This window comes from Zosterops lateralis (assembly GCF_965231275.1).
Source record: "Zosterops lateralis genome assembly, chromosome: 19".
Lineage (NCBI taxonomy): Eukaryota > Metazoa > Chordata > Aves > Passeriformes > Zosteropidae > Zosterops > Zosterops lateralis.
The window spans coordinates 433,032-459,675 of NC_139779.1; the positions used below are offsets into that span (position 1 = coordinate 433,032).

The 26,644-nt window shown below is 54.0% G+C and overlaps 1 protein-coding gene across 9 annotated transcripts in view; it reads right to left on the minus strand.

The window, feature by feature from the left end:
• Positions 1-1,833: 1,833 nt before the first annotated feature.
• Positions 1,834-26,644, minus strand: part of RAP1GAP2 (RAP1 GTPase activating protein 2) — a 52,679-nt gene continuing 27,868 nt past the window's right edge. For 4 of the 9 annotated variants that reach the window (XM_083875208.1, XM_083875203.1, XM_083875200.1 and 1 more), the window contains 23 exons: positions 20,212-20,296; positions 18,253-18,288; positions 17,974-18,018; positions 17,511-17,543; positions 16,984-17,193; positions 16,494-16,597; positions 15,921-15,999; positions 15,510-15,563; positions 15,194-15,277; positions 14,272-14,372; positions 13,505-13,634; positions 13,150-13,305; positions 12,623-12,694; positions 12,141-12,227; positions 11,784-11,918; positions 9,617-9,754; positions 9,105-9,223; positions 8,860-8,973; positions 8,275-8,392; positions 7,656-7,776; positions 6,396-6,475; positions 6,188-6,223; positions 1,834-5,427 (listed from right to left, as the gene is read on the minus strand). In XM_083875208.1, the coding sequence (XP_083731334.1) occupies positions 6,215-6,223; positions 6,396-6,475; positions 7,656-7,776; positions 8,275-8,392; positions 8,860-8,973; positions 9,105-9,223; positions 9,617-9,754; positions 11,784-11,918; positions 12,141-12,227; positions 12,623-12,694; positions 13,150-13,305; positions 13,505-13,634; positions 14,272-14,372; positions 15,194-15,277; positions 15,510-15,563; positions 15,921-15,999; positions 16,494-16,597; positions 16,984-17,193; positions 17,511-17,543; positions 17,974-18,018; positions 18,253-18,288; positions 20,212-20,296 (2,110 nt within the window). In that variant the 3' untranslated portion in view covers positions 1,834-5,427; positions 6,188-6,214. Of the gene's footprint in view, positions 5,428-6,187; positions 6,224-6,395; positions 6,476-7,655; positions 7,777-8,274; positions 8,393-8,859; positions 8,974-9,104; positions 9,224-9,616; positions 9,755-11,783; positions 11,919-12,140; positions 12,228-12,622; positions 12,695-13,149; positions 13,306-13,504; positions 13,635-14,271; positions 14,373-15,193; positions 15,278-15,509; positions 15,564-15,920; positions 16,000-16,493; positions 16,598-16,983; positions 17,194-17,510; positions 17,544-17,973; positions 18,019-18,252; positions 18,289-19,917; positions 19,999-20,211; positions 20,297-26,644 lie in introns of those variants that run through there. The other 5 variants (XM_083875204.1, XM_083875201.1, XM_083875205.1 and 2 more) reach the window with 4 other exon arrangements.

Genomic DNA, 26,644 nt, shown 5'->3' on the forward strand with positions numbered 1-26,644 from the left:
CTTTGCTTGGTTGAGCCCCACAGAGGCATTGTCAAAGCTGGATCCAGAGCAGCAGCTTTGCAGAGCTGCATCCCTGGGAGTGTTCAAGGCCAGACTGGATAAGGCTTTGAGCACCTGAGCCTGGTGGATGTTCCTGCCCTTATCAGAGGGTGAGTAGGTGAACTTTAAACTTCCCTCCTAACCCTAAAGCATTCTATGATTTCATTCATCCCTCTACTTTCCTACAGTGCCTAGAAAATTACTTGATTAATCACATTCAGGAGGTTTTCCACTAAGCACTGTTCATCATGATTATCTAGTACCTCCAGACTTTCATTAAAGAGAGAGACAAGGTCTTATCTCCCCTAATAGCTGCCCCGTGCTGCCCTGCCAGATCTGATACGCTCTGAAGTTGATTTGGAACAGCCTTAGAACATCCAAACACTTTTAATTGAGGCCAGTGTCTCCACGTCTGCAGATGCTCCAGAGACTGAGTGATCAAGTCCTCTGTGATCAGGACGAGCAGCCCGTGGGCCAGTGAGAATCCCCCAGGAGGCAGAGCAGGTGCTCAGGCAGTGAAATAATTTCATGGTTCCAGACCTGGGCAGGGCCACTCTGGGCAGCAGCACCGTGTCCAGCTCTGGCTCTGGGCACTTCTGCAATTCTCGGCCCAAATCAGCTGGGACTCTGCTCTGAGGGCTGTGGAAAGCTGGAACCAAGTGAATTAAAGACTCCAAGCAAACTCCTCTGAAACCTGGATTTAGGTTCTTGTTTCTGCAGCACTCAGAGTTTGTTTGAACTATGAAAGTGGGTGAAGTAGCTCTGGCTGAGCAGCCTGTTTTGAGTTTGTTTTCCAGTTGTCTGCAGTATTTGAGTGCCCCTCCCACCAGACTTTAGAATCCCGATTCTGTGGGAAACTTTCCAAATTCTGGCTGGAATACTCGACCACTAATTCCCAACTTGCCCATCTGCCAGGTTTAGAAAAGATTTCTTTAAACCTTTTAAAACACATCTCTAAACTACTTGTTTATCCGTCAACACTGTCTCACACTATTTAATTTTAAAGCTTAACTTTTTAAACCCCTCAAGGCTGACCCTGCTCTGAACGTGGGGAGCTGTCAGTGACTTTGCACCATGTAACAACTGTCTGTGGTACCAGAGAGGCTGAGTGCCCACTGACCGCACACCCAACAGCTGCCCAGATTCTCCCACAGCAGCCTTTTCCCTCACCCCTGTTAAAATACTAAAAAAAAAAAAAAAAAAAAAAATAATAATAATAATAATAATAAAAAATAATAATAAAAAAAATTAAAATGGATTTGAAAAGAGGCTGAGGAGCTGGAGAGAGGAAATGCAATTTTCTTGTCAGCCTACCCGGGCTGTCCAGAGGCAATGCCAGAGCCCGATGCCCCGAGGGGAGCTCGGCTGGTGCAGACAGCGGGAATTGTTGATTGTTGCCTGTTTAATGTGCTTTGCCACACGGGCTGGCTGCTGACAGGGACTGGCTTATATGGAGCTTTATGGGACACTAATTTCAGTTCAAAAAGAACAGTTCTCTAAATGCCTGAGTGTTTGCAGAAGAGCCCCTGACTCCTCCTCAGCTGCTCTGCTCTCAGAGTTGGGAGCACCAGCAGAGATTTCCCCGTTTGAGGTTCCCTGTGCTCTGATATTTCTCTGCTTTCCCTGCTGGAGTGTTTGAGCTCTCCCAGGCCCCCCTGCCAAGCTCAGCCCCGTTCCCTGCCCTCACCTGGTTTTCAAGGGAAAGTCCCCATAGGGCTCCTCTGAAGCTGTCACTACATGGCCACACACACACAGAGCACGTATATGGACACAAAATATGTTATTTATTGTGAATTCTGCAAAGACACATTTAAGCAACAAAATATACATTTGTGAACCTTTAGTTTTATACATAACAATCTGCTACCATAGCAATAAATTAAATATACATTATTTACAACAGACATAGGTCACCAGAAAACTACAAAGCACTGCCTCTCTACGTCAAAAAAATAAACTTTGTCAGATACGTTTCTTCAAGATTTAATTTTCACTCTTTAACTCTCTCTCTCTCTTCACATTCTCTGATATAAATCCAGCATTTCCCTTAGCAGGACACAGGCAGTGCTACATTCATTGAAGGCGATGAAAGCATGCGGGGGGCTGGAGGGAGAGGCTGCTTGAAGACCCTCAAAAACTCTGGAAAGAAAACTGAGTTTGTGCTTAGGATCCCCTGCTTCCTTCAGAAAAAAAGGGAAAGAAAAAAAAAAAAAAAAAAAAAAAGCACTTCTGTGTTGTGCTTTGGCTCCGTGGGGTTTCAAGAAGATGCCAAGTGCTCTCCTGAAGGGAGGCCCAGGCGGAGCAGCAGCTCTGTGCCAGCCCCTGGAGCTGCACACCAGCCCCTGTGGAGGGGACAGGTCCCAGCCAGCACAAGGACTGGGGACAGCAGCACCAGGTGTGGAGCTGCACCTGAGCTGCCACTGCCTCACCCAGCCCAGGAGCTGGTCCTGGGAGTGGGCAGGGACCAAAATCCTGCAGGAACAGGAGCAGCCCCCAGCAACAGAGACTGTCCCCACAGAGGGGCTTCCCCATCACCCCCCTAAGGCATTTCTGAGCCCCCTCTGCTCCCTCTGCAGTGTCACTTCTGAGCAGGGCAGAAGTTTGTGTGCATGGAAACAGTGGAATCAGAAAGGAAAATGCACTGCCCAATAATTCTAGTGTCAGTTAAGGATCCTTTCCTTTATATATATAAATATATATATTTCATACATATACATATATATATATATATCTCCCTTTTATATATGTATAGATGTGTAAGTGTCACTTGTAAGCACAAACATTTTGCAAAATATGTACAGGAACACCTTCACCCAGTGCTGGAAGTGCAGAAGTCCCTGGGATGTGACACAAGCACAGCTCAGCCCCAGACCCACCCTGGGACAATCCTGGACACGGCGGGATGGGAGGCCCAGCCCAGCACGGGCAGCTGTGGGTGCTCCAAACTCAGCTGCTGCTGAGGATGTACAGCAGGTTTTAGGTGAGTAGTGCTGGAAATGTCCCATAGGAGCCTCATGCCAGACCCCAGCACCTCTGCTGTTCCAGCACAGGAGAGACAAGTCCAGAACACTGCAACTCTCCCTGAGGCTTCACACTGTTCTGCCCGTTAGTCCCATCTGAATAATTCCCAAACCAATCTAGGTCAAAAAAGAAAGCCACAGTTTCAAGTGAAAAAAAAGCAACAAAACAACCAAAAAAAGGCAAACCAGCTGACAGTAGCCACTGCATCGTCTGCTGAAAGATCTCACAGAGATCAACACCCATAGGAATGACAACATCCACAGAACCAAGTGACTTCTCAGAGGGAAAAGGAAACCCAGAGCAGACCCTGGGAGCGAGTCATTGCACCAGTCAGTGTTCCACTGTGCAGCCTCAGGAAATCAGACCAAAGCTTCTAAGAGGGGAATTGGGGGTGGGTTTCAAAGTGCTACTGAAGCATCATCAGACAAGTGCTGAACAGCAAAGTGTGTGATCCTGAGACACCTACAGCTACAGGCTGGGCTGAGCACACTGCATGCTCCTCTTCCAAAAGGCTTAAACTCTATTGAAATGCAGCTGGCTGGGAGCAGGAGGGAGCGTCCCCATGGGAGTTGTTGATATTTACTAGTCCTGCACAGCACCTAGGGCCGGTCAGACTGTTCCCTGCCTCTTCACAACTGTTCTCCTTTAACCTGGTTCCCCTCCCATCATAGCTGCAGCCTTCCCACATGGATTAATTACAGCAGAGTGGAGCACCGATGTGAACCGGATCATAAGGCTCTCGGGGAGCACCTCCCTGCAGGACCAGGGTGAGCAGAGCAGGTTCTGCAAGGCTTGGCTCATCTCTGGCCTGGGGAGATGGCAGGGAGGAGGTGAGGATTGAATCCACTTGCCCCAGAGAGAGGGCAGCAGGAGCAGCTACAGCCACGGGGGCTGCCCAGGGCTGATCCAGGAGCACAATTCTGCACCCCCTCCTCAAATGGGCTGTCAGGTCCTTTGTGCCCCTTGGAGCACCCACTGGGCGAAGGTGACTTTGGCACTCAAAGTCCTGTTTTCAGTAGGAATCACAAACTCGAAGAACTGTGTTCACTTGAGACTGAGAACCTGATTTCGTGAGGGTTTCCCAAAGGTCACAGGCTGGGGGGACATGGGGGAATATCTCTGCAGCATCATGGCCTGTCTTCCAGAGAATGGGTAAGGGAAACCTATGAGCAATGTGAAATTTATGGACAGGCTTCAGGAAACTTCACACGAAGTTCCATAAAGGAGCAAAAGGATTTCTTGGCATGTTGAGAGAGGTATTTTCTGGGAAAGGGCATTATGGGAAAGTTACCTTGCAGAATCTATAATCCTTTCAGAATAACAAGAGCTTGCTCAAAAGCAGCAGGACAGACTCTGCCAGGGCTGGAGCAGGCTAATGCCTCACAAATCACCAGAGTTTTATGCATTTGCTTGCCTGGTGATCCAAGCCATAGGGCAAAGCAGAGCCCACCAGGTAAATCCTCTCTGCTTCCAGTTCTAGTATTTAGAAAAGCTACAGCTGTGACAGACCACAGCTTGAGCTTTGGGTCACCTTTCCCAGGCCTGTGCTCAGTGTCGGGCAGGGACAAAGCAGGGAGGACAAACCTGCCAAGGAAGATGAGCTGGCTGCATCCCCAGCTCCACTCCCTGGGCCAAGTCACTCACCTGCCTCTTGTGCAAGAAACTGAGCAGGTTTGGAGTGAGGGGCTGCCTCTGCCCCAAGAATTTGGGGGTGTAGGAAGGAGCTGGGGGATGGCTGGAGAGACACTGCAGACCCCACTCTGGGGGAGCTGCCCAGGACCCCCCCAGGGAGGTTTTTCCCCATCAACCCCAGAGAAGAGCAACAGCAAACTGGAAGGCAAACTGCCCAGAGCCACTAGTACCTAACTTTGGCCTGACCTCCCACCCCTCAAAAACAAACATAACCCCGTGTTTCCCTACTGACAGCTGCAAATAAAGCATGGAGGGACCTAAACTATGTCTCTCCTGCTGCCCCTCTGCCCTAAAGGAGCTGCCAGGCAACCCAGGGACGGGGGGAATGGATGGTGCCCACCAGCTGCAGCTCATGTGGGCACCACAGGGTGACCCAGCACAGCACCAGAAGGGGACATGGCCCTGGCCACGTGTGTGTGCAGCACAGTCAGAGACACATCCCCTCCTGCAGGCAGAGAGGGGGCACCTGGACAGGGGGACACCAGGTGAGAGGGTGGCTGTCCCTAGGGACACCAGGTGAGAGGGTGGCTGTCCCTGTCAGGACAGGACTGTAGCAAGGTGGGAGCTCTTTTCTGGTGTAGCAGGCAGCTGGCAGGCCAGGGCCCCTCGCTGCCCATGGCCGGGGCGTGCGTGGTCCCATGGGGTGTTGAAGATTTTTCCCTTTGTTGAAACATTCTGTGCAAAGAAGAAAAGGATAAAAGTGTCAGGAGTGTGGAAGGAGAATATTGCCACCCCTGAGGTGCTGGCTACTGAAGCACCTGTCCCAGGAGCTGAAGCCACGGCAGTGCCCTTCCCCAAAAGGGCCAGGCCACCCATCACTCCCTGTGGGAGAAGGAAACTCAGTGATGGGGTGAAAATCACAGCTCTTTGAGACCCATGCTTTCAGAAATGTAAATTTCTCTCATTTCAAGTTCTATGGGCTCTTCTTCTCATCTTGGGTCTTCCTAATGACACCCTTAATGTCATGGAATAGAAGGAACCCAGGTAAATCCCACTGAGCTCCCTTTACCTCTGCCCATGAAATCCATCTCATGAATCTTCCATTTCCCCTTGGATTTTTGGAAGGGGTAAGGGCCTGCACTGCCTTTCCACCCCAGTGCTCAGGGCACAGCACAGCAAACCTGGAGATGAGCACCAGGGTTTGACAAAGGTTAACTGGGAAAATGCACCCAGCTGGGCTGGGGGCTGGCCCTGGGAGCAGGTGCAGGAGCACGATGCTCCAGAAAGGAACAGGTAAAGCTACACAGCAGCACAGGTGGGTGCAGACTGTCACTGATCCTGCCCTCTCCCTCCCTCACCCACAGCAGCGTTTAAGGTGCTCTGAGGTACAGTATGGATCCCACAGGCTCTAACAAGTGTGAGCAGCCGTGGCTGGCTGAACACAGCTGGCCCCCAAACAGCCTTTGTGCACAAAGCAAAACACTCCAACACTCACCTGTGACAAGTTCATTACTTCCTCCTGCTAGTGGCTCTATGTGAAAGAACAGAACATGGGGTGGGTTGCAAACAAAGGGGCAAGAAGGCACAAAATCCCTTCCCTTTTGTCCCTCACGGGCCCCAGGGTCACCCCCAGAGCCCAGACCCCCCCTGGCAGGCAGGGAGGACAGGGCTGCACAACCCACAGGGAGAGCCCTGGCACCCACCATGCTGGAGCTGCTGTGGCTGAGCTTGTCAAAGCGGAACTTCAGGTTGGACCTCGGAGAGTTTCTGTTCTTTAGATCTGCTGGAAGGAGAGGACAAACAAAGAACAAAAATAATAAACTGTGAACGAAAATATTTGCTGTAGTGCTGGCTGCACTCGCCCAGCTAGGCACTTAATGGGCTGTCAGGAGTGCTACCAATATTTAGTCTGCCTTGGCTGAATGTTTGGCAAAAGCTGTACGTTAAGTGTTTGCGATGGAACAAATTGAGGCTTAATTACATTTCACAGCCTTTCTCCTGGAAATGCCACTAAAAAGGCTACAAGGAATGACTGATCCATATAATGTATGGGTGGATTTTCATGCTCTTGGCAGGAAAAATACAAAATAAACACTCCAAGCATTAAAAGGGGCTGGTTTAAGGGTTCAGAAAATCGCTAATGAAATAAGGAGGAGGACCTGTGGGGTGCCAAGACACAAAAAGCCTGTCTGCACTCCATGGCCCCATTTTGCCTGCAATACTCCCAGTTACAGAGCTGTTTGGGTCTCTCTGTGCTTCCCAGCTGTTTCCAAAACAGCTCCTCTGCTGACACTGTCTCCACGTGGATGGTGGTGCCTTGTGGCAGGTCTGTGGCTCAAGGATGGGGATTTGTGGGTGAGGGGTGACTGCAGCCATCCCCTGTCTCCCTGCATTGCCACCACAGGATGGGCCAGCAAAGAGCTTTTCCTGCCTCTTTTGCCCTTTTGAGTTGCACCTCGTTGTGCAAATCACCCGACTGAAATGGATGGAGTTGGTGAGCAGGTTGGCAGCAGAGGAATGGAGCCAAGACCACAGGAAGCTGCTTGTTGATTAAATAATTGTGAGTCATGGCTCGGCCTCTGGAGCCAGAGTTTCCACGACTACTGCACATGCCTGTCAGGGGAGACAGAGGGAACAAAGGCACAGCAAGAGCCACCTCTGTGCTCTAATTGAGAAAGGAAACAAATTCCCCGTGGAAATACAGAACTAGAGTGCATGGGGCCATCCCTCCAGAACAGCCCTGTCAGGATGGGGCTGCCCCACACCCCGTGGGTGCCTGTCCTGCCAGGGCAAGCACAGCTGCTGCCTCACCCTGGGACCAGGACAAGGATATGTGTGGGGGCTCCTCCATCCCAGAGCCACAGAGCCCGTTCCAACCCTCCACTACAGGGACCCAGGGGCTTTGAGTGGCTCCAGCAGTGAAGGCAGAGCTGGTGTCCCCTGCCAGTCTGGCTGTCACCCACCTGTGGGGCTCCTGCTCATGATGACAGGAGTGGCCCCCACGCCGGGGCTCTCACTGCCGGGCGAAGCGCTGTAGACAAACACGTCCTGCTTGAAGGGCGACGCCGTGGAGGGCTGGCTCCCCTGCTCACAGAGACAGGACATGGCTTTCCCTGCAGGAAGCTCCTCCCCACACCCTGCCAGTGCCCCACTGCACCCCTGCCCACCGCAACCTACCCGCCTGGGCAGACCAAGCAGTGCCCAGGCCATTCCAAGGCTCACTGGGGTGTCACAGAATGGTTTGGGTTCTTGGTTTGGAAAGGACCTTCATCACCATCGAATCAGACCCTCCCTGCCCTGGGCAGCGACACTTTCCACTAGAGCAAGTTACTCCCAGCCCTGTCCCACCTGCTCTTAGACACCTCCAGGGATGGGGCAGCCACAACACTCCGATGTCTCACCAGGCAACCCACCAACCCTCCTCCTCCCCACGCCCAGAGATGGGGTGAAGCCTCTCCGTGTCAGCAGTGAGGAGGCACCTGGGGGCTGGCAGGCACTTCCCTCCTCAGAGCCCGGAGGTGTGGAGGCAGCAGGGAGCCGAGGGGCGCGAGGGATGTGCTGCAGGGAGGGTTTGGTACCCACCACGCTGTCGTACTCCTCCAGGGTCTCGCTCTCCCCCGCCGTGCTGCTGAAGCTGCTGGTGCTGGAGGAGGAACGGGAGATGTTCGACCGCCCGTTCTCTTTCAGCTTGATAAAAGGCCTGGAGAGAGGCGGAACGAAGGAAGGGCGGGTGGCTGTCACCAGGGACAGGGCTGTCACCTTGGGCTGGGACAGGGGGACAGAGGCTCCTGCACACGCCTGGAGCAAAGTGCTGCTGTAGGAATGAACCTTTGGGGGTTCTTCAGCACACAACCACTCCTGAGGGCGTGGGATAAGGCACTGGGAGGTGCCCAGCAGGAAGCCCTGCTGGGGTCAAGCTGACCCTGCCTTGGCAGGGAGGGACAGGCACAGCAGCTTCTGTGCCCTGGGGATTTGGGCAACCTCAGTCAAATGCTGCTCTCTGCTCTTCTTTGTAAAGACCAAAAAGGAGCTGTGCTCATGAATCAACAGAATCTCTCCCTTAATATCAGAATTATTTTCACTAAAATTTAGATATGGTTTTGTTTGACAAATTCCTCAATGTCTGTTGAGCTGTGGTGGAAGGAGGATGGGCTCCTTCTGCCTCACCTGTCTTTGTTGGGGCATATTTCAGGGGAGCTGGGGTTGGATGAGGTTTCAGATTTCATCTCTTGGGAAGAATGTCCCAAATCTGGCGTCTTCTGGGCTCCAGAAACACTGTCACTGAGGGCACAGAGAGACAGGTTGCACGAGTTATACAAGAGACTTAAAAAGGATGGTCAAATTTTACTACCTAACACCAACTATAAACTGTGAGAGTGGCAGATGCTCTGTAGGCACCACCATAAACTTACCACCTTGTCCTGCTCTCTGCCTGGCTCTCCGAGGTCGTGTGCAGGCGAGGGAACAGCCCTGACCGGCGCTTGATGGGGCTCCTGGACTGGTTCTTGGCAGCAGCAGCTGGGACAGGGGGCTGGAAGCACAGGACAATCTGGGTTTGAGAGCACAGCTCTCTCCTGGGAGTTCAGAGACTAAACATCCTGAGAGGAACTGCACTGTCTGTGCACCTATAAACCACATAATGCCAGAACTTCTTTTCTATCTCCTTTTACTTGGGGGCCAAAACCCCAGGAAGCTTATCTTTGGTTCTTCCACAAAATAAACCCAAGCTTGAGCAAGGCACCCAAACTCACAGCCTGCTCAAGTCTCCCCCTCACCCTTACCCTTGCTGCCCATGCAGGGGACTGCCAGGCTGCATCGGAAGAAGGCAGTGACCTGTCGGGCTGTGGAGGGGTGGGAAGAGGAGGGAACAGTGGGATGGAGGGACAGGGGGACAGAGGACAGGGGGACATGTGGACACACTCACCGAGAAGGTGGTCTTGGTCACCTCGCCACTGTTGTGCGCGATGCCCCCGCTGAGGCTGCCGGGGATGCCGCTGCCGTGGTGCTTCTTCTGGCTGCCCACCATGGTCTCCATGGAGTGGCTGCGCACGCGGATGGCTCTCTGTGCCAGAGGGGACAGCAGGTCGTCACCACCCAGCAGGTGCTGTCCCCAGAACTCCTCCCCAGCTTCAGGTAATCCCCAGGCATAGAGGAGAGCAAGCACACCCCAGCAACAGCCCTGACACCTGCAGCTGGGCATGGGCTGCCCTTGGGGAGCCCCACAGCCACCACAGGATCAGATTTTCCCCCCATTGCTCTGTGATACCAAGGACTGCAGTTATGGGACCAGGAGACATAGACACAAGCCACAAGCCTTGCCTCCTGCCTGGCCAACCTCCCAGAGGCCCCAGCAGGAATGGGGACCACAGCCAAGCCATAAGCCATGTTTGTGTGCACACCTTCCACTATTCTCCCTGGGCTCAGGGAGGACAGATCCTCTCAGCTATTCCCTCAGCCATGGCTGCTGCTCCTCCAGCCCCTGAATCCCAGCCCAGGATAAAGGCTAAATGAGCCATGGCAGACCAAACTCCTGAAGGTGCCAGCCCTGCACCTGCAGCAGGCAGGCTGTCTGCTGCTGGCTCTGGGGGTCACACCAGGGTAAGGGGAAGCTGCAGCCCTGAGCTCTCACCAAGCCTCCAGTGCTGAAGGTGACAGCCCCAACAGCCCCTCCTGCCCATCCAATAATGAACATCAAGCAAGAGTCCATCAGACTGAATTTATTGGGGTCAGCAGCAATTCATACACAATTCGGTGTTGTTCTTAGGTAAAAGTGACCAGATGCTTTGCTGGAAAGCAGCAGGCACAGAGTGTTCACACTCTGCGGCCTCCTGCCCTGGTCTGTGGAACTCTGGAGGGTTCCCCAACACCCCAGCCCTGAGGAGTGGCTCCTTTCCCCACACAAGAGGCAAAGGCATCTCTCACTCACTCAGAGACCAGCAGAACTGAGCTCTGCCCACCTCTGGGAACTGGTCCCCTGGCTGCCTGGCCAAGGGGATGGGTCTGCAGGCTGGGTCGTAGGTGCAAGGCAGCAGGTAAAAAGATAGGATGGGATGGGGAGCAGGTCTGAGCCCCTGCAGCCCTCCTTTCCCATCTGTGTCCCCTGTCACTCTGACAGCACACGGTGCAGGATGTAAGCCAGCAGGCAGCCCAGCAGGGCGGGCCCCAGGCGTTGGGGCAGGCGCAGCCCAGCTCGGCCCACGGGGCTCACCTCCCACCCCAGCACTCCCTGCAAAGCCAAGAGAGCACAGTCTGTCTCCTCAGACACACAGAGTGCCAGAACACCCCTGTTTAACCTCAGCTGAGACCCTGACATGAAGGCTGTGATGGATGACTGACTGCACAGCACTTCCATTCCTACACGTCTCACACTGGAACAGGACCCAGCTGAGCTCTGCAGCAGGGCCTGCCGAGCTGTGCACCCTCCTCCCCAGCCCGTCCTCGGGTACAGGATGAGGTGACTCATTCACCAGTCTCACTTCTCTGTGCTATGGAGATAACTGTGCCTGAGGTAACTGCAGGAGCTGTCCCAGCACAGTGGCAGCCAGGACAGCCCCCCTGCCCTGACAGTGACACCCCCCAGCACCAGCCCCCTCTGTGCCACAGGGCAGCTGCATCACAGACACCTGGCAATGCCTCATACCCCCTCAGAGTCAGGTGCTGCCTTCCACCTCCAGGGATGTCCCTGCTGCCCAGCCAGTCATTGTCCCTAGTGCCACTGGCTGCTCAGAGTTTCCTCCACAGCACTTTATCCGTTCCTTTTCCTGTAGCTCATCACCTCCCACCCGCTTGCTGTGGCAGCTGCCCCAGGATCCTGATCCCTATCCCACAGCAGTGGCAGCCAGCAGCCAGAACATGAGCTGGACATGTCCTGTCAGAGAAGTCACTTCAATGGGGATGCTCACAATGTGACTGTGTCAGCTTATGCTTGCTCCCATTAGGACCAGCTTGGGCACCTGGCAGGCTCAGCAGGCAGTGGTGGCAGCAGCCCCCACCTCCCCTGGCCACCCTCCCCTCAAGGGACACCTCTTGTCCCCCGACATGCCAACCCCAGGTGCCTTTTAGCTCTGCTGTCGGCAAGGGCAGGACTTTACCTTGAAAGACTCCAGAAAGCCTCCATGACCCCCATTCTCCATCTTGTCCTCCTCAGGCCCCAGCCCCAGCATGGTCTGGGTGTGCCCGTGGAGGTCATCGTGAAGGTTGTCCAGCAAGGCAGCCCGTGTCCTGTCCTGCAGGAGGGACAAAGGACTCAGCCAGGGCTCCAAGGGAGGAGCAGTGGCTCCAATCCCTGTGACACCAGCTCGTGCATCCTTAGGGCACTGCCTGCCCCATGGTCACCATGCTCTCGTCCCCAGAGCACCAACCCAGGTCAACAGGGAAGGGTGGCTTTGAGGAGGAGTGGGAGAACTCCCCAAACCCTGCTCCAGGCAGGGACACGTGGGCAGTGTTACCTCCAGCTTGGCAAACTTGTCAGACTTGCAGCAGGCGTTCTCAGCATTGATGAGCTTGGTCAGCAGGAACTCCCGGAACTCGGGGCTCTGCAGGGAGAGGTGGAAAACACCCACCCGTGTAAGACTCTCTGTATCTCTGGTACCACAGCTCTACCAACACAAAACCCAAGCTCACAGCACCCAGCAGTCCCTCCAGATGTGGTAGCATTGGTGGGAAACCCCAGATGGGTTTGAGGTGCTTGCCACACCAACACAGGTGCCTCAGCACCAGAGCTGCTGCTGTCTCCTGGCTCAAGTAATGCCATGCAGTGGTGCATGGTCACTCACCCCACCATAAACACCAGGGGCCTCAACGGAAACCAAAAATAATGCAGATCAATTCCAGAAGTCCTGTTTTCCCCAAGCTGGTGTGCTTGGAAACATCTTGGACATGCACATCTACTTTTTTACAGCTCGGAACATGCCTCCCTGTCAGCTCCTACCTTCTGGAACACCGGTGGGCTGGGCAGGGGTGGGCCAAAGGAGGGAACGTCTTCCCGGGCTGTGACTGATACCTGAGGAGTCAACAGACATGTTATTCCCACGGATAACAGGGTTTATGCCACCTACACCCTGGTGATACATCAGACTGTTCCAAGGCACATCCAAACACTGAGGACCATCAAACTCTTTAACAAATGAGCTGTTTTACAAACAGGTATTTTATGCACTGATGTCTGTGCACACACACATTATGTAACAGTGCACACATAACACACCTGTGTGTGTGTTCAGCAGACAGGTACACGTCCCCACCAGGCCTAACACTGACTGCATCACTGAGCACAGGGTAAGGGCCCTGGGCAGCCCTGTGCCAGGGACTCACCACCCTCACAGGGAAGATTTTCCTCCTAATCTCTAATCTAACCCTACCTGTTGCAAGTGGGAAGCCATTCCCCCTTGTCCTGTCACTCCATGCCCTTGTCAAAAGATGCAAAAATGGGTGGGTGCACATTGGGACTGCCCTCACCTTGTAGGATGTGTTATCTGCCTCGGGGTTTTCCACCTGCACCACAATGTAGGCGTGCAGGAAGTTGGAGGCAATCATGTCTGGGACAAATGGGGTGTTCTCCTCTTGGAAGATGATTGCCACGATGTCATTGCCAATGTGCCTCTTCCTCTGGAGCTGAACCAAAAGGGAGATCATTGGGTCAGTGAAACCAGGCAGTTCTGCTCCTGCAGGAGCAAGTGCCAGTCCCGGGCTGGGGAGCCAAGGAGCCACTTCCCACAGTGCCAGGGCTGGGCAGTGCCCAGGACACTGGGCAGGGCAGTGTCAGTGCATCCCCACTCTGCCCCTTCTGTGCATGCAACCTCATCTCTCTTACTTGCTGTGTGTCTCCTTCGGTAAAAGGCAGCTTTGTAGAGACATGAAACATTATCTCCCTGTCCCTGAACACCGTGTACACAGACTCCGCTCCCGTCTGCCCATGGCTGACATCCAGGCCTCCTCGAAAACTGGAGATCAAGGGAAAGGCGGAGAGAAACGGAGAGATATTAATTGAAAGCTTCAGAGAGAGCACCAGCAGCTGTCAGGGGACAGGATGGAACAGCCCAGCTCATTTATCTTTATCTAGCAACGAGCAAATGGGAAAGAACAAACCGTGCGTCATGTGTTGTAACCAGCCATGGCTGTCACTGGCCTGCAATACAGGGTGAACGTAAAGCAGGGAGGGCTGGACAGCCAGGGCTGACCACAGACATGGGCACCAGCAGTGGCTTCACCATCCCTCACCAGCAGTGGGGTCTCTGCCTGCTGCAGTGACCACCCTGGAGGCACCATGGCTGAGCCACGACACAGGGCACGGCACATTTCCACAGACCTCCTTCCATCTATGGCTGAATATAGCCAGATTTTATCACAACCTCAAAGCTGCAGGAAAAGAAGTTTTTCTCTCTTGGCAGCTCCAATTTTTTTTTTTTTTTTTTTTTAAACTCCCCCAGTTTTGAAAAACAAGCCAAAGCTATATTTGCTTCTGCTCCGCACATCCCGCTCATGAGCGAGATGACTTCTGTTCTCACACGTAGATATTTTTACATATGACATGGTCTCTTGTTAATGCATTTGTAAAATCACCCTTTTTATCTAACTTACCCTTTGAAGTCCTGGAGAGTTATGGTGTCTCCCAGAAAACTTAGGAAGTTCTTGAAGGCTGTGCTCTCTTCATTATTGCCGAACAGCTCCTCCTCTTGGGTCTACAAAACACAGGGTGCGTCTGCTGGCAGCCCCAATTTCCCTGCCTGTCCAATCCCCTGTCACCTCCAGCTCCACTATGGGGTCCCTGCTGACCAGCACCTTGTTCCGTGGTGTCCTGCACAGCCACAGGCTGCTCCCCAGCTGGGACCACCACCCACAGCCCACTCAGCACCCAGGACAGCCTGGGGTAAAGCTGCTGAGAGCCTCTGAGCCTCAGCAAGGACCTTAGAATAACATCCAGGCAATACCAAACCAGAAGTGAATCCTCTGTTGAAAAATCCCTAATCATCTCCCGCTTGCTGTATTTCCAAACAATGAGACCCTAATTATGGCCTTGCGTGAGTCACTCAATCCAACCCAAAATGCAATATGTAAGATAATTAGAGTGCCTGTCAGAGTAATTCTCAGTGAGTTCTGAGGCTGAGCTCTGCACTCCCCATGCAGAATCTCCCTGCTAATGACAGCATTTCCAGCAAGTGCCTCTCTTCAGAGCCCACAGTCCCTCCAGACAAACGTAGCTGTTTAGCTGTCTAAACATATATCTGATTAAAATACCACGCCTGCTAAAATCCGTCTTCACATCCGCTTTTCCCTACAGCAGCTTGTGGGCTGATTTCCACACTGAGACTTTTCAGTCGTATCATTTTTTAATGAGTGGGGAAAACATCCGAGCAATGAGAAACACAGTCAGTGAGGACATCCAGTGACACGAGGTGCTGCACATGGCAGGTTTAACGTCACAGCTGAGTCTGTGCTCGTGAAATGTGGATCTCTGGGGCACAGGGACATGCCCCATGAAAGTGGTGTGGGGATAACTCACCTGCCTGAACTTCTGATAGATCACACCGAACTTGAATGTGTTGTTGACCTCATGTTCATCATAGGACACTATCATCTGGGATGCCTGCAGGAAAGCAAAATGCCAATTGTGGTTTAAAATGTGATGGCCAAAAGATCCATGGTGAGGGGTGAGGAGAGCCCACTGGAGCTGCAGCAGGGTACAAAAACAGCTGAGCAGCACCAGGGGAGTGGAAGAGGGAAAGAAGTCAAATTCCCACATAATTAGGCTAAAAGTTTTCAACACTGGGTGTGGTTCTCAGTGTCCCTGCAGGACCACCTTGAGCAGGTTACCTCACCTTGGGGTAGAGAACTGGGTTAAACTTCAGGCCGGAGGCATCGTCACAGAAGGCCTGTGGGCAAGGGGAAAGAGCAGTCAGTGCCAGCTCCTTGGCCAAAACTTCAGCCATGAATGGCTTATAAAGAAGCCAAACACAGCCTTCGAGAGCAGGAGCTCCCCACTTCACATCCCATCCCATCCCTGGGATGCCCCATGGCCTGGCTGGCCCCCCTGGGGATGCAGCAAGACAAGTCCCAGGTCCCCCCAGGTCAAATCAGGGATCAGCAGGAAACCAAGAGCAGGGTCAGCACACAGCACCACCCAATGCCCCCTGACCTGAGAGCCCAGGCACCCTGCCCAACACCTCCCAACGGTGCCTGAGGTGCACTGGCACAGGCTTTCCTGCACGTGTCCCAGCCAGGCAATTCACCTTTGCAATCTGGGGGATACTCGGGAGTTTGCTGAATCCTGCCAATGGAATCCTTTCATGCAATGTCTTCACTTTGGACCTAGCAAAGAAACAACAGTGAGCAGACAGATGTCAGAGAGTGCCTACAGCAAAGCAGCACCTGCTGTTGGGAAACACTGTTGTGCTGCATTTGTTGGCCCTGGTTAGGGAGCAAATTTGTCTTCTCATCTCTGCAGCTCTTAAAATATTCATAATTTGGAGGAAAATGACACAGCGGCTCAGACACGCTGGGTCCTGTCAGCTTATGGAGGGATGGTGAGAGAAGTGACTGGTGTTATCCCAGGGAGGATTAAACCCACAGAGGTTTACATTCAGTTCCAGTGGGTTTAGCAACAGATCAGAGTCTCACGTTCATTATCAGGTTTAGCAGCCCCAGCACAGCAACACAGGGATGCTGCCACTCCCTCCCATCCCACCCAGAGCCCCTCCACACGCTGCTCAAGCTCGAGCCCTTGCTGTAGCAACAGAACCAGGGACACCCAAAGAGAGAATATTTTGTTAAACAAAGCTTTTTTTTTTTTTTTTTTTCCATACCTGAGTATAACCCTTAAATATTCTGTGCCATCTGTCTCCTCGCATTTAACAGACAGGATCAGATTTCCGAGGCTGCTGGCTGTACAGTAGAAATTTAAATGATCCTAAAAATAGAAAACAGCCCGTTAGCAGCCGGGAAGCAACGTGCTGAAGGCAAGGACAGTGTCTGCACACTCACCTGCTGCCCCAACACCCTCCCAGCACTCACACACCCACACCCCCTTCCAGGACCAGGGCTGTGAGCAAGAGGGCAGGGATGGCCACACGGGTCCCCAGGGACAGGAGGCTCAGAGCCAATGTCCCCACTGGTGTCCCAAGAGACCCTGACTGTGGGGCCAGGGGCAAATATGTGACCTCACTGCCATGCTGGGAACCCACCCGTGCCTCCATTCCTCACAAAGAGGGAAACTGTACAACTTGCCCATTTTGCTCACGATTGGAGAGTTTTCTTAGTCCAAAGTGTGCAACTCTGTGGAGCAGAGGAACCCACCTTCCCCAGGAAATGCTTGCGGTAGGCTCTGGCCTCCCCCTTGCACTCCAGCTTGTAGCCATAGGTGCTGGGGCTGAGGTTTTCCTCCTCCTCCTCACAGATGCTGCTGTCAGATGAGGTGGGCGTGCCAAGGTTTTCTGGGTCTTCTATCCAGTATCCCCCAAACTGGGGCAGGATGATCAGGGGGTATGGGCTGCCCTTCTCTAGGATCTGCAGAGACATGTGCCACGAGGAGTCAGGCAGGATTGGGGGGTGGGATGCAGAGCTCATTGCCCCATGTTTTGCCCCCCTGCTGCAGCAGACCCCAGCCCTCACACCAGGGGGGACAAGTCCCTCCCTGAAACCTCTTCTCTGTCACAGAAGAGAGCACATGGTACTGAGGAAAAGCCAAAAACCACAAAGGTCGGGAGGGGGGAACGTGCTTTATGCAGCTCCTCTCAGAAACAGAATCTTCACCAATTCCTCTGCCATCAGCAATTTGGGAAAGGCTTTCACTAGACAGTGTTCAGGGGGTTCAGGGCACCCACCTCATCGATGCTGGGGTATGGGATGTAGTCTTCCTGGAGAAAGGAACCAAAACACCATCTATGACCATCTGTTCCCCACCAGCTGCCCCTCAAAACCCCAGCCCTGCCCACCCAACCCAGGGAGTGTCTCCAGCACCCTCTGGCCCCTCACAGGAAGGCATCAACACAGGCTAAGTCCTGCCCAGAGGGAATTCCTCTGCTGGTGCAGCTTCCCAGTGTGGTGGCAAACCCCAACCCCTCTGCACAGCTGGAAGCTGAAATGCACCAGCCTGGACATAAAGCTGGATCAGGGATTTACAGGCACCATGCTCCCATCTCTGCAATTCAATCAGTGCCTTATTTTTAGATAACATCTAAATCCTTTCCAGCCCTTTGAGTGACTGTCTTTGACCATCACATTAAACCTCTGAGATAAGGGGGGGACACTTGAAAAGATCTCCTCAAGAAACAAAAATCAACCAACCTTGTGCTTTTGGCTTCCCGACTTCTGTTCTTCCAGTTTTGGTGCCTGTTTGGAACAAAATGAGAATGCATCAAATAATTTAGATGGTTCTACCAACACAGGGGGGTCAGTCCACCAACACGAGGGTATTTTGCTACGTGGAGATCACTCCAACCCAAGCAGCTGGAAGGTGGGGTCTGTTCCCAGGACGGGCCTCCCAGCACTGCAGTGGGGCCTCTGCCCTCAGAGACTCTGCTGGGGCAAACACCCCCAGTCACCGGCATGCACATTGCTGCTCACCTGCATCTTCTCCAGCATTTCGAAGAATTCTGCCGACTGAAAAGAAAAGAAGGAAAATCTACTGTTCGATAAGAGCAGACACAGGGCAGGCCAGTCCAAGCCACAGCACTGCAGGGACACTGGAACCCCCCAGGCACTTGTTCTGCTCCCTGGCTGTGACCAGGGGCTCCCACCCAGCCCAGCCCGGAGCTCAGCATCCTTGCTGCAGCTGCCCTTGCCAGAAACTCTCACAAGACCCCCTCAAATGCCAAACTTTGTGCACGGTTTGAGCAGGGGTTGGAATAATTTCTTTTCTTAATCACAGCAGCACTGGTGAAGCTGTTCCCAGTGGTGCTGGGCTGCCCAGCGCGGGGTTAATCCCCACTTGCCAAAGGAACTAAAGAGATTATTGAGCTGCTCCAGGGAAACCCTCAGTTTGTGCTGCCCCAGGAGCTGCAGCCACCGCACAGAGACACAGGGCGAGTGTCCCCCACCCTCGGCTGAGGGACAGGAGCGCCACCAGAGCGGGCACAGGCTCTCCGGGAGAGCTGCCAGCACCACTGATGGCTCAGCCCAGCCCTGCTCTCCCCGGAGCTCAGGTAACCCATTTCCCAGCCCCATCTACCTGCGCTCCCGGCGGTCCCGGTGCTCTGTGCCCCCCTGGCACAGCACCCCAGGAGCTGCACCTGCCGGCCAGCCCTGATCCTGATCCCAGCTCTTCCTGCTGGCAGCCACACACAAATAAATCACCCGGCCAAACTACGCCTGGGTGGATGCGGCACTCCCAGTAACCCGTGAGTGGATTTTCTGGAGGCGCGCCCGCCCCGGCCCTTCTCTCAGCCCTCCTTCCATCCCGCCCGGGTTTGATCCCCAGGAGGGGCAGCGCTGCAGCCCCAGGGGAGACTGAAAAGCGAGAGACGTGAGTGATTTGAAAAAAAAAAAAAATTAAAAAAAAAAAATTAAAAAAGGGGTCATGGTAACGAGGGGAAAGGCGCGGGGAATCATTTTTAGTGAGCTCTTAGAATAGATTGATTTTTTTCAAAAGACAAAAAAAAAAAATAGAGGAAAAAACAGAGGAGGGGGTGAGGAAATGAAAATCAAAGGGAAAAAAAAGTCTGAGATAGATATTTAATATTTGTGGTGAGCAAAGGTCGGGTTTACAGCACGAGCAGTCTGCGGCTGCCAGCACAGGTGGGGCAGCTGTGGCTTGGACACAGCCCCGGCTGTTCCCAGCTTTAGACCTCACCTACTGCCCCTGCAGGGTCAAAAAAAAACCAAACCCAGGCTCAGACAGCTCTCTGCCCACAGCTGGATGCTCTTTAAAAAGTCTTTTCCTTAGTTTGAGCTTGGTTTGGATCCTGTTTATCTCCAGGTACAAAAGTGTTCCTGGATAGTTCCAGGTCCTGCTCCACCCGCAGCCAGAGCAGAGACCTGACCCGTGGGGGCACCAGACCCACCTGCTGCAGTGAGAAAATACCCACAGGGTCTGAGCAAAGCAGGCTGTGCCCTTCAGGGAGCTCTGCACACTCAGAGCCAGCCTTCCTGGGCCACAAAGCAAAGCACCAGAAAGAGAACCCTGCACCAGGAGCTGCCACTTAGGGAGGGCAGCAAGCAGAGCTGTGCCAAAATCCCACCCCAGCACTCTCCCCCAAGTGTCACAGCATTCACCAGGGAGAAATCCATTACCTTCCAGGCCTCATCCCCACCTGCAGCAGCCACGCAGCCAGACCTCCTCATGGGCACCCAGCTGAGTGGGCTGAGCCACCCCTGCCCAGCCCCACACCTCCCTGTGTTAATGTTTCCTCAAGCCACAGGCACAGCAGGACAGATGTCTTGTTGTTCCAAAGGGTGGCTCCCCTGGGAGGCCAAGTGCCCGGAACAGGTTGGGCAGGAAGGTTTGCAGGGACAGGCAGGTGCCCGCTGGGATGGACAGCCCGAGAGGTGAAAAGCCTCAGGATGTTCCAAAACCAGGGATCTCACCTTCATGGTCGGCGGGGCGGTGAGCGGGGGGGACAGGGGCCGCTCCGGGGCCGTCACATCCGCGCTGTTCAGCAGCTCCTGTTTCCTGGAAAAAACCAAACACAGCCGTGTCAGCTCCCCCCGGCCCAGGCGGCGCACCAGGCAGGAGATAAGGGTTATCTCCCTTGGCAAAGCCGCGGTGTGCAGCTGCCTGTACAGTAATATCTGGAATCTGAGGAAAAAGCCCAGCAGACGGTGTGAGGAGGTGATAGGAGTCATCAGAAGAGCCCGTGCCCAGGGTGGGCTGCCAGGCCTCATGTGTGGGGTTGGTGGTGCAGGGACAGCAGGGCTGGGTTCCTGTGGCAGCCCATCCCCAGGGCTCCCCTCCCTCTGGCACCCTCCCCATCAGGGCAGCAAAGGGACACCCAGGGACAGCCAGGGACAGCCAGGGACACCCCAGCACGGGTCTGGAGACACCCAGCCAAGGGCCCTGTTGCCAACACTGTCCCCGACACCGGATTTGGAAGTACCAAGAGCCATCATGATGATGCAAGACCCCAGGAAAGTGGAAAGCACTGTGCCATGGAGCTGTCAAGACAGTCTCCCCCAGAAGTCCCCTGAGCTTTGGAAAAGCATGGCCCCAGCCCTCCCCTGAACAAGACTCCCATCCCTCTCTCCCGGCAGTTCCCGGGCAGGCAGCCACACCATCGCACAGCGGCACCGCCAGATGCTCCCCCGGGAGTCAGAAAATCTGAGATTTAATTTAGTTTCCTCTCGTCCCTGCCAGGTTAGTCCTGTGGAAACCGGGCCAAAATGTCCAACTGTTTATCTCGGCGTGAGGAGGTTTGGTTCCCATGGCAGCGCCCCGGGATGGCTCCCGCAGCACCGTGTGCACAGCAACGGGCACCAAAACACACGGCTCCTGCCACGGGCTGCACCCTGCCCCTGCCAACACCTGCCCCTGCAAACACCTGCCCCTGCAAACACCTGCCCTCCCGCCCTCCAGGCCCCCTCCTCCCAAGCCCCAGTATTCGTGACAATCACCTGGGCCTGCAGCCCCTCCTCAGCAGGGCCCTGTGCCATGGGGGTTCTGAGGGCATGAAGTGGGGAGGCAGAAAGGAGGCAGTGGGGAGGCTGCAGGGAGGCTGGGAAGGCCAAGTGGGACCAGCAGCATCATCCTACTCCCAGCCAGGGCAGTCACAGCATCACCTGGGCTGTGCCAGCAGCATGGACTGAGCCAGAGTCACTGGGGAAATACCCATTGCATTGTGTCCAAATGTGAATCCAGACCAAGAATTGATGCTTCACATCACATCAAACCAAAATAAATCTTCTTTCTCTCTTCTTCGTATCAGAGCAGGTTAAATTTATGTTGTTACCCCTCATTTGAGCTACTGGCACCTTCCATTTTTTGGATGCAATAAATTAATTGGAGCAATGTGGGGCAACAGCAGAATTCCTGTCCTGCCCACCCATACTGTTTATCAGGCTCCTTCCCTCTGTGCTCTCCACAACCCCACCATGTCTCTGCTGCTGAAAGACGCCGAGGATGACAGATTTCCCTTGTTTGCTCTTTGACTTTCTAGGACACTAAAGCACAGCCTGATCTGGAGCAAACCACTCATCCTCTGCTCTCCTTGCTTTGAACCCTGAGCTCTGCCTGATTGCACTCGGCTGCATAGTGGCCTCAAAGGCATAAAACAGATACGACTTTGAAAAGATTAAAGTTACAGGGATGCGCACAAATAATTTGATTTGATCTGGGATTTGTAGTGGGTTGCCATAGCATCGTAGTCTAAGTATTATAAAATCGCCCAACTCAACAACATGTTCCTCTGTCACATGCTGGCTGCTTCTTTGGGGCCAAACTGCTGGAACTGCTCCTGCAGTTCCGGGAGAGCAAAACAAGCCCATCCCCAACGCCTGCTCAGAGCGGGGCTCTGCGCTGTGAATCCGGGATGGTAAAGTCCAACCACAGGCGCCAATGATCCAGCCCACCATCAGCGCCGGGGTCAAGGGCTGGGGCCCATTTCCCAAACTGATGGTCCTCAGGGGATGATAAATGAACCAGGAGGAGAATTAGCACGTATTTGTCCATGCACCAGGGTGCAGCCCTCAGGGATGCCCCTGAAGAGACCTTGGAACCAGAGGGGGCTCACGGCAGCCCAGCACTGTGACCTGGTCCCAGCTGACACTGGGTGTGGGTCTCTGCAGAGCCCGAGGGACACCAGAGGTGGCAGTGGATAGGGACACTGGGCAACTCCTCAGGCACCCTCCTCTGCCATATCAAGTGTGTAACCAAAGGTCACAGCACTGTGTTCACCCCTCAGGGGGCACCTGGCAGGTACCAGGGGGCTCTGCCTGTCCCCAGTGCCCAGGGGTCCACTCTGGCCATAGCCACGGCCAGGGCCACAGCCATGGCCACAGCCACAGCCACAGCCACGGCCACAGTCACAGCCACGGCCACAGTCATGGTCACAGCCAGCAGCCACAGCCACAGCCACAGCCACGGCCACAGCCATGGTCACAGCCACAGCCATGGCCACAGCCACAGCCACAGCCAGGCACCAGCACACGGATGGGCCAGAGCATCCTCCAGAGCCACGTGGCCGGACACCAGCGGCCTCTGCAGAAGGAAACGTGGGCATCGCTTTCGTAATTTTATTTCTTTGTTTTTCTCATTAGGCAAATTAAGAGAGAAGGAAAAGAGAGAATTAGAATCCTGCATACTTAGTAAATCTAATTAAGGAAATACCTTAATGCGGTTATGGCAGGGCCGACTGCTGGGTTTCCAAACGGAGACCAAGATCACTCCAGCCACCCCAGCCCCCTCCTGGGACCTGTGGGCAGCTCTCAGGGAGGCAAAGCCCCCCTGCCAAGGGCTGCTCTCCTGGCTCCTTCCAAAGCAGGACAAAATGGGGATTTTTCTCCCCATTTTGGGCACTGGTGAGCTCCCAACACAGCAAGGGCAGGTGTGGTCTTTCTCTTTAGAGCATCCCTGATCACAGTCCTAAAACACTTCCAAATTAATATCCTGTATTTGGTAAACCCCACGGACATACTAAAATTCTGATTAAAAAGTCCTGTCCAGCACAGAGCCAAGGCTGCCTGGACCCTGGAGTGTTCCCATCCAGACCCTGACCCCGAGTGCACACTTCTCTCATGCTCTCAAGCTAAAGCCTAATGAAAAACCCCTAATGCATCCCACCTCCTCATCTTGTCCATCTGATTTATTTCCCAGACAGGCTCTAGATCTACACAGTACATTTAGATAAATCACAGGTGGGGAGGGGAGATGTCAACGTGTTACCTGACGTGGTGAAATGCTCCACAACGTGTGGTTGGCTCTACCTCTGTCGAGACGTACAAATGAGATGGGAGCACCCCAGGCTACCCCAACACCTCTGCTTAATTCCACAGATCAAACCTGGCCTAAGGAGGTACCAAACTCCTCCAGCAACAAGTTCTGCCTGTCAGATGCCTCATCCTTGAGAAGGTCAGCAATGACTCTCCTGTAAATTAACAGCCTCTATTTTTGGACTCATCATTTTTTATCCTTGATGGGCATCACCTTGCCAGCTGCTTCCTTTTTAGTTTGTTTAATATTCCATGCCCAATCTCATAAGTTTTCCGAGGGGACTGTGCTTCCATGTCCCTTTCCATCCTCCCCCTGCCCTGGCTCAGCATGGTGGGCAGTGGGAGAGGGGCACAGGCTGCTCATCCTCCCTCCTGGGGGGCTCCTCTCCATCCCCCCCACAGCTGGGACCAGCCCCTGGCTCCTGGGACACGAGCACCTGCTGACACACCAGGCAGGGCAGCAGTGGCCAGGAGCCCTTGCCAGCTGCTCACAAACTGAAAAAAACAAAACAAGCCTCAACCAAAACTCTGCGTTTTTTGCAACACAGACAAGGGCACCTTGCTGTGAGTTTACACCTGGAAATCTGCAGTGAGTGCCTGAATGAAGAACCTTGCCCTGACTTTGAGCAGCTCTCCACCCAATCCCAGGATGCCAGGCAGGCAAGATCTCGCTGCATCATCACTCATCCCAGGGAGGACGTCGGCAGAGGACATGCACTGCTGCAGGCTCCCACTGATGTCAGACACTTGTGGGGCTCCAGAATCCCCCCAGACAGGGGGTCCAGCCCAGGCACTCAGTGCTGCAGAGCTGCCAGACCCCTGGGGAGAGCCCCTGCCATGGAACCTCTTCCCTAGAAAGTGATTTACCTTGTTAAGTCCTGGCTCAGCCCAGCCCTATTCAGCAGTGTTGCCTTCTCACATCCAAGCCTGAGAGTCAGCAAAAAAAAAAAAAAGAAAAAAAAAAAAAGTGCAGCATTTTCTCATCTACAATTCTTGCAATAAATTACGTATTTTCAAACTGCCAGCCTGCACCTGCACACACACACAGCGTCCCCAGCACCCTGTCCTGTCCTGGGAGTGGGACCGCAGCCCTGCTCAGAGAAAGGTGACATTTAACTGCCAGGGATTGGCTTTAATTGCCCCTCTGAACAGCAAATAAACATTGCTGAACAGTTCAGAGCGCCCCACACTTGAGCAGGCAGGAGCCCTGCTGCCTGCTCTGGGGTCCCTGCTGCCTGCCCTGGCCGTGGGGTCCCTGCTGGGCAGGGGGGACACCAAGGAGCTGATCCCTGCTCTGCCTGCACCTCTGCAGACACTGGAATCCTTCCAGCTGGCCAAGGGCTTCCTGCTGGGCCAGGCCAGGCCAGGACAGCGAGGCTCGATATGCAAGTAATGGTGAAAAGAAGTTTTTATCTTTTACAAAATGTGCTGCCTACTCTCCCTCGCAGGAACAGAGAAAGTGGCAATTTCCTGCAGATCTGGGTAAATCAGCCAAGGCACTTGCAGAGATTTTCAGACCAGAAGGCTCGTCTGATCCTATTCCTGCCAAACCCGAGCCAGGAGCCTCGGGCGGCCGTTTCTGAGCTGATTCAATAATTTGCAAATTGCAGAGAGCAGCTCCCAGAAAGCTCCATCAGCCGTGGCACCGGTGCCAAAGGGCAAGGGGAGGCTGTGAGAGGAGAAGAGCCCCACCACAGGGCACCCACCCACCCACCAGCCCTCCACTGTGACGGGACAGCCACCAGAGCATCACCTCACCTTCATGTGGGATAGTGAGGAAAATTCATTGAGGTACAAACACAGTTACAAATCCCAGAGGAAAACAGGAGCAAGGGGGAGCCCCCAGCAGCAGCCAGCCCCCCAGACCTCCCTGCTCCTCCCCTCCAGCTCAGGTGGGCACAGGTGAGCAGCCTGCAGGTGGAGGGGCGGGCACACATCACCCGGCTCTGCCAGGGGAGCCTGGTGTGCTGCGCTGCACTTTGCTGGGCTGCTGACAGGGAAGGGACACGGGCCACCACAGACTCTGCAGCTGCCACCCATCCTGCCAGACTTGCATATGGCTCGTGGAAAGCAAAATTCAATTGCAAATGCAGAACAAAGACTGAATGTAGGAGGGAAAAAAAGCAAATAGGAGCAGGTGGAGGAACAGAGTCCCTTTTGACGATGCTGCTACCAGTCCCTTCCTTTTCCTGCAGATTATGTCACTTTGATGGCCCTGACAGCTTGCATAAGATGAAACAACCACCGTGGAGCACCGCTTGAATTCTTGCAATCACCCCCAGGGAGGCTCCTCAGTCCACGGCAGACGGAAAAAACCTCCTCAGGGTCTTGTTCTCCCCTCGAGGTGTCTGTGTGACTCTTGTACTCAGTAAACCCCACAGCAAGAGGCGCACTGAGACGTTTTGTGCACAACACAATGCTGGGGGGAAAAAAAAAATAAATAAAAAAGGAAAACCAGACTCACACACCACGGGGCAGATTCCTGTGCAAGTTCAGAGCCAGGTTTTTTCCTAAGCACTTTCAGTGTCGTGCTGAGCTCATTCATAGAAACCTGGTCCCTGGGGGAAAGAGAACTCTTGGGCAAAGTCTTGCTTGGTGTGACAGGTAAAGCACCCCCTGCCCTTGAGGCAAACGCAGGATTGGCCGAGGAGTTTCAGGGGGTGCAACATCCAGAGGAGCATTTGGGCCCCCACCAGCGTCACTCTGCACTCATCCCCACACACGGGGGTCTCTACCACACACAAAAAAGGAGAAAAGATTTCCAGCCCCCCCAAGAGCTGCTGGCTGGTGGCTGAACCCACGGCCCAAGGGCAGAGCTGCGGCTACAACAGGCCTGGGCTAAACAGGACAAACCCAGGGAGCAGCAGCAGGGGCAGGAACAGTGAAACCCACCCGGGAACCTCAGCGCAGTCCCCACACTCTGCATTCAGCCAGGGAGTGTGGCACAGGGTTCCCAGCCCCGGGTGGGTCATTGAGGACCCTCTGCTGCTCAATTGGGACCTGCAGGGTGGGTTTTTCCAACTGCTCTGCTTTGATGATCTGCCTCACACCCCAGCAAGGGAGAAGGAAATATCCCACAACAGCAAGTGGCACAGGA